The sequence below is a fragment of the Pelodiscus sinensis genome, chromosome 5, assembly GCF_049634645.1.
Source record: "Pelodiscus sinensis isolate JC-2024 chromosome 5, ASM4963464v1, whole genome shotgun sequence".
Classification (NCBI taxonomy): Eukaryota; Metazoa; Chordata; order Testudines; family Trionychidae; genus Pelodiscus; species Pelodiscus sinensis.
Window position 1 is genome coordinate 128,559,108 of NC_134715.1, and position 12,455 is coordinate 128,571,562.

At 45.2% G+C, this 12,455-nt stretch overlaps 1 protein-coding gene across 8 annotated transcripts in view; it reads left to right on the plus strand.

Annotated features, from left to right (window-relative positions):
- PTPRA (protein tyrosine phosphatase receptor type A) overlaps window positions 1-12,455 on the plus strand; it is a 251,571-nt gene that overhangs the window by 123,429 nt on the left and 115,687 nt on the right. Inside the window, exon 1 of one of the 8 annotated variants that reach the window (XM_075930992.1) lies at window positions 12,386-12,415. The exons of the other annotated variants lie outside the window; for them this stretch is intronic. Within the exon in view, the coding sequence (XP_075787107.1) occupies window positions 12,401-12,415 (15 nt within the window). The 5' untranslated portion in view covers window positions 12,386-12,400. Of the gene's footprint in view, window positions 1-12,385; window positions 12,416-12,455 lie in introns of those variants that run through there. 8 annotated transcript variants of the gene reach the window in all.

Consider the following 12,455-nt stretch of genomic DNA (forward strand, 5'->3'; position numbering starts at 1 on the left):
CTTTACTATATTTGTAAATAATATTAATATGGTAGCATACACAACTAGGACATGGATTCTCAGCTGAGCTAGGTCAAAAGTAGATGAGGAGAGGTGGGGGAGAGCTGCAGTCACCTTTCCTTTTACATATTGCTAAATGGAAGACAATTTCACTCAGATTTGGCTAGATGAGTGTGGGGTTCTGGTATGGAAAAAATTGAGAACCACTTTGTTCATTCCAAACATGTAGGATGAAGCCCTAGGAAAAAAGTCAATGAAGGATGTAGGAAAGGGACAAATCATAAAAGCAATTAAGATGATATATTACTAGTATCCCCATTGGTCCTGTCTGTAGCCACTATTAGTTTCCTATTTCTTTGTAGGCATCGTGGTAGAAATGAGTCTGTAGGAAAGGGTAGTGGCAGATAGTAAGAAACAGGAATGGATAAGAGAAGGGGCAGAACTGTGAAGGGAAAGGTGAGGACAAAAAGCTGTGGTAAAGGGGAGTTTGTGGAAGTATTTAGAATTGGGGGGCAAGAAGCAGGGAAGAATACCCTAGAAGGTGAGGATACTGGAAAGGAGCACGTTGCAGTGATCAAGATAGGAGTTGATCAGCCTCTGGTCGAGTTCTAGTTGAGTGCATAGAGAAAAGGTCTGAATTTAGAAATGTTCCTAAAGGGAGGAGGTATAGTGGTGGCAAGTGTGAGGCACTAGACAAAGCCTGGATGTTTGATACAGAAGGAGTAAAATATAATTCCTCATTTGTCAGCCTGAATCACAGGGAGGATGGTGAAAGCAACTGGAACTGCGAATAAGTGGTGTTGAAAGTGAAATAATCAGAAGAGGTTAGAGTCCAATGTCTTAAATTTAAACAAATCTGTGTTAATGCAAGGTTAGGAAGATTGTATGCTATAAATGGCATTAAATTTGGAAAACAGCATCTCCCATAGCACCTTCTAAATACCATGCTGAAGCACTGAATCAGTAACCATTCAAAAATAAGCATGAAGCATACTAAATCTGCAACGTATGCAAGTCCTGCATGTTCTGCAGCAGGCCTACTGAACGGGGCTGGCAGGGGGGAAGAAGCAGTTGAACTGGGACTTGGGGCTCTGGCTGCTGCCAAAGTAGCAGTGATGGCTGCCGCAGCCCCGGCTTTTTAAATCGTTGCTGAAGCGCTGTGTGTTCCAGACAGTACAGGAGGAGAGGAACCTTGCACTCTGGGCAGCCAGATGCCCTCAGCCCCACCCTTCCTGGGTGGATGGAGCAGCCCCCACTTGTCCAGGGGCCCACAGACGCTGTTGGCCCCGCTATTCTGCAGTAAAGCGGTGAAGAGAATTCACAGCTTCTGCTTAAGAGTGCCTTATTCCAATCACTAGCTCATGCACCATAAAAATAAAACAAAAAACCCTTTCCAGATTACTATCTAAATCCTAGTGGTAAAAGTGGTAAATAATTTTGCAACTATTAATGAATAGCTGCGTTCAGCTGAACAAGTACTAGCTGCTAGTTTAAGACTAGTTTATCTCATACTAACTTTTAAATACTTAAAATCAAAGAAAGGAAAGGCCCCCAGTTTCACTATGGAGGGCAAAATGGAAAGGAAAGTTTGTTACAGGAGAAGCATCTGATTCCATATTTCTGCTGCTTCTCCTACTGAATTCTAGGTGTTGGAGAGCTTCACATCTGTTACATGAACGCTTAGCCACGTATTGTGAATAATGCAAATTTTACCCCAAGTGACTGATCACATGAAACAAATCTTCCACTCTCTGGCTGTTAGCCTAGCCCACAGAAGACTGTTGGGCTTCAATGAAGCATTTAAATTCCCTCTGGGTTGATCTTTGCACAGGTGCAATCTGTGGCATCAAAAATGCCAGCCCATGTCAAGCAGAAGGCTTAAAAATATCCATAGGCACAAAACCAGCAAACCCCAACAAACTACTGATCTTGAATAAGCTGCTTGGGGAAAAGGCTGTTTGTATGGGGTGAGGGTGGCAATTTTACTACTTTTTCTACAAAGGAGAATCTATTGACTCTTAAAAAGCTGTTACATTTCCAGAATGCCAGCCAAAAAGCCCGACCCAAACCTGATTTAATTTAATATGAATCTTCATAGTGACTTCAATGTACTCTGGATCAGACCCAAAATGAGTCTCTTGGGAGGATGACATAGATGGTGAAACATCTGATAGACTGAATGCCTTCTCTTTCGCCATTAGTTTTTTTGATGTATTTTCTTCAAGGTGTGTGGTACAGTTTATTTGACCTTTAATTGAAGATCATCTCTGCTGGGCACTCTTTAGTGGTTGGTCCCTAGGGTGGTTGTTTAAAAGCGTTTTCACTGTATGATGTATGATTTTAGTCTCCAAAGGATTTCAGAGGAAGTCCTGTATCTTAAATGTCTGCAACAACAGAGGGGGGCGAAAGGCCCTCTGTGGAATGGAGTGGAGTGCTGTAAAAACCCTATTCTCTAGGTATGAAATTCACCCTAACATCGAATGCTAACACAAGGCTTGTGTACCATGCAAGACCCACTTATTCTGCCTGCCTATTTTGAAGGTTTTAATTGTGACTGTTCTATTTGTACAGCACTTAGCACAACAGGGTCGTTGTCTGTGACTAAGGCTCGTAGGTGCTATGATGATACAATAATAATGAAATGCTGCATAGGCTTTGTACTGTCCTTCTGCACAGGGTTAAATGTCACCATAAGGAAAGGAATATCAAGAACATCTCAGTGGCTCTGAAATGCAGTAGGGATGTTAAAAAAGCGAGTAATTGGGTAACCACTGAAAATCTCAGCGGTTACATGGTTGCATGCACCTGCAGCGCAGGGCGGCAATCAGATCCCCACGAGCAGGTGCATGCCCAGAGCCAGCTTTTAAGCTGGCTCCCAGCATGCACTGGTCCCACCTGCCATCTTGCTACTGGAGAGCCAGTTGCTGCCCCGCACTGCTGCCTCTGATACAGTGGCAGCAGCCAGCTCCCGGGGAACTGGTGCATGCTGGGAACCGGCTTTTAAGCCAGCTCCTGCCTGCAGCCCCACTTCGGGGGAGTAGGCTGCTGTCCATGCACTATTGCCTCTGATACAGAGCCAGCAGTGCGGGTGGTCTCAGATCCCTAGGAGCCGCGTAAGAGCCTGTGTGTAACCATAGATGGTAACCGATGAGCCCAGGTTTATTGGTTAACTATTTAAATGGTTATACTTTTACATCCCTAAAGTGTAGTAGTGCAAATCAGCATGATTTTCCTTTTAATTGATTCTTTCAAGGCCTTTGGCTTTGGAGGAGGGGGCTGAGACTAGAGATGTAAAATCCTGTTTAATTGGTTAACCGGTTAAATGTAATGTTTAACTGGTTAACCAATTAAAGGGGGAATGAATGGAGTGGGGGCTGGAGCCGTCCCCCACCACAGGCAAGAATTGCTCCAGCACTGCTGTAGCAGCCCCTGCCTGCAGTCCCCCTCAACTTATTTTTCTGGTCATGAATCACGACCATTTCTTGGAAGCCATGCTAGTCCTGAAAGTTCTGTCCATTTTAATCACTCCATTATTTGATGAATAGCCTCACAATAATCAGAGTTGTGACATATTTCATGACTGAGAAGGAACAAATTCAGGTTGTGAGCTATTCATAGCAGCAGACCCAGCCAAAGGGCCAAGGCAGGACTCAAGGAGCGGGACCCCAGGACCAGCTGGTGGATGGTGAATACTCAGCAGTGCAAGTCCAAGTCATTTGCCTTGCTCACCTTGCCCTAGGGCCAGGCTGCATAGCAGGAACTATTCCTTATTAGTCTGCACAGTACTAGCATCCTGTGGCCCTGATCTGATTGGAGCCTCTGTTTGACTGTGTTAAACAATCCTGATCTGCCAGTCAAGTGCTTTTTCCCTAGACTTTCCCACATGAGTAGGACTGCTAAGCTCATGAGCAAGATGAAGTAAGGAATCGTTATTTTATTCTGGGACTTCTCTTGCTGTGGCACAGGGAATGCTTCCAAATCCTCCATGGAGGAGCTGCATGCATTTTCAAGAAATGTTGCTTCCTGTTAATTGTAACTTAGTTCAGAATTTTCTGTTTCCAGAGGCTCTCTAGTCAAGTAAGCTACCTAAAATAAATGACCCTTCTCTCTTTGCACAATCTAGGGTAGGATACCCCAGAAGGAAACATTTGGTGTCCCACCTTGCAAAAGCAAGCTCAAATAAGCATCAGTAGTATGCTCTGGAGAGAGTGGGGTGGAGACTGCAAGCTCTATGAGGAGATTCATTGCATATAATCAAGCCCCACATTCCAGATGTGAAATAAGAGAAGTAACTAAATGGGTGCACCCATCATTTTTAAACCACTTCATTTGCACCTGTGATCTTAATCTTGTTTTTTAAAATTTTCTTTTTCAGATCAATGAGTTCTCTTATTGCTGAAGAGTCCTGTAGATATGGGGTAGGGGTTGGGAGAGGAAATATTCTTTGAGTGAAAAATATTTGAAAAATTATTGAGGAACGAGTGTAAATGCGTCACTTTACTTGATGGCATTTCTGTTTGTAACCTGAACTTCTGAACACCACATCTACTCAGTTCCAAAATTCCAAGAATATTCTAGGTATCAGTAAACAGAACCTTATTGATTTTGGTGAAAACAAAGTAGAACAGCCATGCTTGAGTGAGGTTAAGTGCCTAACTCCTATTGAAATCAGTGGGTGTTAAGCACTTAACCTACTGGTGGGATTTTCTAGAGCATCTTAAACATCTGTTTGCATCTTAGGCACTTAAGTATCTTTGAAAACCTGGCCCTTGATTTCTGTGCCTCTGTCTCTGTGTATAAATGGACATTAATGCTACTTAATCCTACCATTTACCAATCTTGTCTATTTATTTAACTTGTCTTTGGAGCAGCTAACTATGTGTTTGTGACAGTGCTCTGTTCAGGACATTGGGACATTGAAACACTTGTTGTATAAGCAATCTTGGATCATGCATTTCTCATTATCACCTTTAGGGTTGACAGGTTCTTTGACCCAGGATCAGGATCTCTATTTGATTAGTCTATGGTTGGGAACCCAGATGTGCACAGATGAAACAATCATGCTATCAGAACTCCTGCATATTTACAGATATAGTTTATTAATTTAGCACAGTCAAACACCCCAATTTCATAAGATAAATAGGGAATGTACATCCATATTTCCATTCCATATATCCACACCATTTCTTCTAGAACTGTGGTCTCCAGCCTTTTTAACCACAGGATGACTTTTTCAATTTAAGTGCAATGTAAGATCTACCTGAAATGCAAATACCCTTGCCCCACTTTCTTCCCGCCTGTTCTGAGGCCCCGCCCCTGCGCCATCCCTTCTCCAAGGCCTCACCCTGCTCGTTCCATCCCTCTTCCTTCCTGAACCTCATTCACTTTCACCAGGCTGGAGTAGGGGGGTTAGAGTACAGGCTCTGGTTTGGGCCAAAGGGTTCAGAGTGTGGGAGAGTCTGCAGGCTATCCCTGGGCAGGGGATTAGGGTCCAGGAAGGGATTCAGGGTGCAAGCTCTAGAAGGAGTTTGGATGCAAGGGGACTCAGGTCCGGGGAAGGAGATTGGGTGCAGGGGAGGGGCTTCAGGACTTGGACAGGGGTTCAGGATGCAGAAGCCCACTTAACTGGGATGGCTTCCAGGTGGTGAAGCAGTCAAATTGAGGCAGGCTTACTCCCGCCTTGGCCCTGCACCACTCTTGAAAGTAGCTGTCATGTACAGCAGTGGCTCCATGGCACCATGTGCGGCCCCTTATCTGCAGGCACTGAGCCCACAGCTTCTACTGGCCACGGTTCCCTGTTACTGATCAATGGGAGCTGCAGGAGTGGTGTCTGCAGGCCAGGACAGCATATGGAGACCCCCTGCTCTCCCTTTCTTGGGCTGCAGGGACAAGCCAGTCACTTCCAGGAACAGCAGTTACCATCAGGATAATTACTCCAGCCATGACAGATGAGGAATTTGAGAACTCACTACTCAAGAATTAAATGTAAGTGTCAGAGAAATGAAAATTATGAAATGCACAGACCAGTCACAAACCAAAAATAACCCACTTCGCAAGCAGTAAAAGAAGTGACAACAACCACCCACATGTGTTGGCTGGGGATATGAGTGTGAAGGACAGTGTATGTTGGTGAGTGACACATACCCACACACCCATGTGTGAGTGACAGATTTGCATTGCCGAGCTCCCTCCATCTCCTCCTCTCTGTGTGGAGATAGAGTACAGAGGTAGGGGGAGGAGGGACATGCTGACATCAGTGCCTTGCCTCTTCTCCCTCCCACACCCTGCACAGCAAGCAGGAGGCTCCTGAGGGGCAGCTCCAAGGCAGAGGGCAGGAGCAGCAGGACAGTGGGTGGAGGGGCGACTGAAGGGCCAGCACTGGATTGCTTCTTGGCCAAATCAGTCAGGATCCCCTGTCAGAGGCTCCAAGGTCTACACCTGTTTGGTGACCACTGTTCTAGAACAACGTGAGATGTTAGTCATCATCTTCCTCGTCACCTTGGCCTTCCCCATCATCACCAGCGGCCATCATTCTGTAGAGTTACCATATTTCCCTATGTCCAATATGGGGCACCAAGGGTGAGGGGAGCCGCCAGCACTCAGGGCAGCGAGTGGTTGGGGGATGGTGGACGGGCAGGGCGGGAGGAGCAGCCAGTGCTCAGAGCTCCAGCCCCAGCCGCTTTTCCGGAATAAGCTGTGAGCTGTCTACACTGGCCCTTGAATTTCCGGAAAAGAAACGACGCTCTACTGTACAAAATCAGCCGCTATTCCGGAAAAACTACGCTGCTCCCGCTCGGGCATAAGTCCTTATTCCGGAACACTGTTCCGGAAAAGGGCCAGTGTAGACAGCCCAGTAGTTTTTTCCGGAAAAAAGCCCAGATCGCGAAAATGACGATCGGGGCTCTTTTCCGGAAAAGCGTGTCTACATTGGCCACAGATGCTTTTCTGGAAAAAGGGCTTTTCCGGAAAAGCAGCCTGCCAATGTAGACGCTCCTTTTCCGGAAAAACTGAAAACGGAATAGTATTCCGTTTTAAGCATTTCCGGAAATTCATGCCAGTGTAGACACAGCCTTTGAGAGGGATATTTACTATTTAACCAGTTAACTTTTTAAACAGGATTTTACATCCTTATTTCTTAGTTACCAGCAGAAACCTGTAAATAAGAGTTCTGATAAAGGTGTGGCATATCCTGCTCACGTCAGTCGTGTGGCTACGCTGAAGCCTGATGGTAATAATTTAAATATGAACATAGCTAACTACTTTATTGTGTATCAAAGCATGTGAGGATGATTACATTTGAAGATTTTCATAGCCCATTGTGAGTGGCCTCTTATTTTGTCCTTGTCATTGGGTGGAGTGCCAGCACTTTAATTTTTTTGACTTTTTTGTTGGGCCTGGTGTCAACTGAGCCTTTTTGAAGTATGTGATACCATAGTCCTTTTTCACGCAGCTCTGCGTGTATAAAAAAATTTGTATCCTCATCCACATTTGCAAAAATGATCTGTGGATATCCACAGATTTGCAGGGTTCTAGATACAAATTTTGTGTCTGCATCCGTATCCACAAAAATGAGCCATGGATATCCACATCTGCGGATTTGCAGGCCTCTACTTATTCATGTGAGTAATCTTACTGAAGTTAAAGCTGACTTGCAGTTTGTAATGCATTGTTAGGATGGCTCAGATATACAGTGGTGGCAGACCAAAGTGGTGTGGGAGGCATCAGAAGCAATCTATAGTCAGCTGGGGTTCACTTCCTGTCAGGAATAGCAGCAGGAACTTAAAAGTGGGGGGACCAGGCCACCAGTGCCTTGAACTAGGCACTGCCTTCACCTCCATGCTATCTCTTTCCCTCCAAGACCCAACTTCTGTGCTCCCTCCCCCTTCCCGGAACCGTTCTTCCTGCTCATTCTTCTCTACCTCTTCCCACACATCGCTTAACCTTAGCAAAATGTGGGGGTCGTATGGCCCATTTCCCCCTCCCATTCCAACCCTCTTGCTTTCTTTTTGACTTCAGATGTGTGTAAATGTGTCGGTTCCTGGAACATCAGCACATTTCACATTTTATTGCATGCCTGAATGCCTGCACGTTATATTTTTTTTTTATAGAGGCCTCAAGAATTGAAATGTCTGTTTTTACTTTGGTGAGGATTGATGCAATAACATAGGCTTTTTATTTCCTCTTGTTCTGAATGCCAGAAGCGGAGACCCACTTAGTGGGCACTTCCATCTCTCATTTCCTATTCTAAATAGAGAGGTCTCAAGGGGCCTCATTTGGGTCCAGGCATGTTAAGAAGTAGCATTTTGAAAATGAGACACACATGCTTCAAGGTCAGGTTTCTGACAGCTGTGCTAGTTAATGTCTACAGAAAAGTAGATTAATTACCAGAATAATGTGGGCCTGAATCCTCTCTCACTTACATTTGTGAAGTCCCACTGTCTCCTATGGAATACTTCCCCACTTGCACTGGTGTAATGAAGTGAAAGGATGTTTTTTGTCCCCTGTTCATATTCTACCCCACAACCACTCTCATCCAGAAATAATTCCTAAATTACAATTCAGATAGTTTTCAAAAATTGTATCTTAATCCTCCCTTTCATTTGCACAAGATTAAATCTGTCTCCATATTCAATGGTACACTGTCAGGTCAAGTTTAGCTCCATGTTTAAGATCTGTAGAAAATCTTCATGCCAATGGAATTTTTTTTTTCCTTTTAAGAAAAATTAGCAAGAGAGTTTACATCCCAGACAGGACAGCCAAAAAGTGAAAATGACTAGACTCTAAGGGGAAAATGACCCGCCTATTTTCTGTTGTCCCAGGAGAAATATGCTTTAAGTAAACAAATGTTGAAGACCTATTTTTGGAACCTTGGAATTTTAAACTTTAACACCTGGGATTAATGAAGCAATGTGTTACTTTTGGAGTCCAGTTTTTTGTTTGCATATGATAGTCTGGTCGTGGTATCTAGCTACATCCTAGCATCAGACCTTCAAAATTTAGTAACTTAAAGTATTAAGTCTCTCAAATATCACTTGTAGATCAATTTCTTAACCATTTTGAAAGGCATTTCCTCTTACTTTGTAACTTTTTCTCTCCAAAATCATTGGTTCAGTGATTTATAGCTCTCTATGTATTCAGGGAGCTATAAAACAGTGAGTTTGTTTGAAATGGTGGTAATTTATAAACTTAATGTTCTGAAACTTCTTCTCTCCTTTCTATTGCATTAACAACTTGGTACAGTCTCCCAAGCTGAGTATCACTAGTCATAGATTTAGGATCTTTAAAATTGGGTTTTGGGACATTTCAATCTAGACTCAACAAAGAAGTAGAAAGTACAAATAGAATAGTTTTTTCATTGGCCCCTTAGTCATTTCCTATATCCTACTAGAACATGTTATTGAAAATGTCCGAAAGAACTGAATTCTGCTCCAAATCTCACAAGTGTAAATCAGGAGTAACTGCATTGAAGTGATGGGGATGACACACGTATAAGTAGGTGTGAGACCAGAATCAGGCCTACAAATGTTCCAAACCACTGCTTTATGTATTAGCCAACAAAGATGTCACATTTCAATTAAGAACAGCCATACATACTGGGTAAGGCCAAAGCTTCATCTTCTCAGTGGCCCGTGCCAGTTGACTCAGAGGGAGTGAACAGAAACTGGTAACCATCAAGTGATCCCTCCACTGTCATACATTTCCAGCCCCTGACAAACACAGGCTAAGGGCACCATTCATGCCCATCCTGGCGAAGAGCCATTGATGGACCTATCCTCCATGAATTTATCTAGCTGCTTTTTTTTTAACCCTGTTAAAGAGGACTATTTAAATTGTTCCACAGGTTGACTGTGCTAGGTGCTAAGGCACAGCTTTCCAGTAGTGCCTTGGATAGCTCTGTATCATCTAATTATTATGCTTCATTGTAATTTAACAATGAGGAGAAGATTAAAAACATGGCAGCCAGTTGGCTTAGAGGGGTCAATTTATGCTGCCTGTTGGCAATGGCAGTGGTAAGTTTAGATCTTTTTAGACCATGATTAATGCCATTCTCCCTCCAAGATCACAGACTGTATGGCCAAAAGACTTTTGTGAATGGTTTGGATCAGGCTGTATGATTGTAAACAATGTGAATAATGCACCTTGACTAATGTGTGGGGGGGATTCATGGAAGAAAACAATGTTTTGTCTCTACTGACCCAGTTCTTCAAACTGGGTCAGTCAGGCAATGTGTGTAATCTGCTGGTGCCAAAGCTATTTCACTGAGCTTTTAGAAGGCATGTTCAGGAGGGAGAGTGGAGGTACCGTGGACGTATTATGTTGTCAAGATGATATGGGAAGTTCTACTTAAAAACAGCTTGTATGACATGACGGTATATTAGTGAAACTCCTTGAATGCTACTATTTTATGCTGTATAATCATGATGACAAAGCTCTTCTCTGCCCCTATATCCAAAAGACCAACAGACAGGAGTCTCATTTATAAAATACTTTGAAATCCTATGGGGCATGAAGTAGTATATGGGAGTGGTGGTATTACAACCAACTTTTCCCACCCTATGACCGCCTCTGCCTTTCTTCTTCTTGTGGATTTCCCTTCACAAACCACCTCTTTCCCTTCTTCTACCACAGTCTACCAGAAGTTATATTGGAAACATTTAGCTCTTTCCTTTCAAACCACAGAAATTGCTGGTGGACATGAGATAATCAAATGCCATAAATTCTTTTCGTTTTGCAGCCTTGTTGTAGAGAAGAAAAAATGTGTTCACTTGTATTACAGCTTAGTAAGTTATTCTTTTTTAGAGCAAACCTCTGGTTACAGTCAGAAGTAAGGGACAAGCTGGAACTCACTCCATCCTTATACCTACTTAATCCCCTGTTCATATTTCCCTTCCTCATACACATGAAGAGCCTTCAGCAGCACTAGGCATTACAGAGGTGGGGAAACCTTTTTGCTTCTATCAGGGGTCACTGGCCCACAGGAAAAAAAATCAGTTGAGAACCACTACCCTGGGGATGGGGTGGAGGAGGCGCTGGCCTTCCCCTAGTGGTTTTCAAACTTTCTCGTAACCCAGTTGATGAAAATTGTTGATGCCTGTGACCCAGCGTAATTGTCTTTTGACTAGCGTGCAGGCTCCAGGGTGGGGCCACAGGGATGAAGGGGTGTGTGTGTGTGTGAGTAAAATAAAGGCTTTGCCTGGGAGTGTGAGGTCTGGGGTGGGGCCATAGATGAGAGGTTTGAGTACAGGCTGGGGGGGGGGGGGAGGGAGTAGGGCAGAGGGGTTCAGTATGTGGTGTGGGCTTGTGGCATGGGAGTGCGGTACAGGGGGTGCAGACTATGGGCTGGGGGTGAGGTGTTTAGGGTGCAGGAGGGGTTTCAGGGGCTCAGGGCTGGCCAGGAGATTGTCGGGGCACAGGCTCACCTCTGGCAGCTCCTTGTCAGTAATGCAGTAGGATGGTAAGGCAGGCTTCTTGCCTGTCCTGGCACAGTCGACTGTACTGCACCTTGGAAGTGGCCAGCAACAGGGGGTTGGCTGTGGCTGGAAGTGGAGCGCAGCAGTGGGGAGGGTCAGCAGACTAGGGGACGAGTGGCAGGGAACCTCCCATGGTCCAGCAAATTTCCTCATTCTGGACCAGTCAGGTCCTGAGGGTGCTGCCCCTCAGGACCAGGGGCTGGATGCAGCCCCTAGCTTGCCTTGATCCGGGCCCCTACAGCATTGGGTTGCCCTTGCTGGCACTCTAGCCACTCCTCCTCCCCCCTGCTTCTCACTTGTGTGCAGCCCCCGACTGATTTTTCTGTGGGTCAGTGGCCCCGACCCAAAAAAGGTTCACTACCCCTGCTGTAGTGTGTCAGTCTCTTGGTAAGGTAACTTTTGAGTGCTGTCTGATCAGTTCCAATGTTTCAGGGAATATTCTAGTTCTCAGGCAACAGAAACTGGTTGTGTGTGAGAAATTCATAGAATTGGAAGGGGGAAATAGGAGGGGCAGTCGGGGTGTGCATACAGATTGGCCAGCAGTCTACCAGAATTGGCATCTATCTCCCAGTGCCTATTGTAAGCAATCTGGGAGATTTTAATAGGCTGCCGAAGGTCCAGCTGGCGGTGCAGTGGAACTAAGGCTGGCTTCCTGCCTGCCCTTGCTTCACACACCACCTGGAAGTGGCTGGCTGGCATGTCAGGCTCCTAGGCGGCCAGGGGTCTCTGTGTGCTGCCCTCAACTCCTATGCTTGCTTCACAGCTCTGATTGGCTGGGAACCACAGCTAACGGGAGCTGTGAGGGCAGGACCTGCTGGTCCAGGCAATGCGCAAAGCCCCTGGCTTCTCTGCATTGAAGACAGACATGTTGGCCACCTCTGGGAACTGTGCAGAGCCATGGCAAGCAGGGAGCCTGCCTTAGTCCCACTATGCTACTGACTGAGGTAAGCACTGCCCAGCTGGAGCCTGCATCCCTAACTCCCT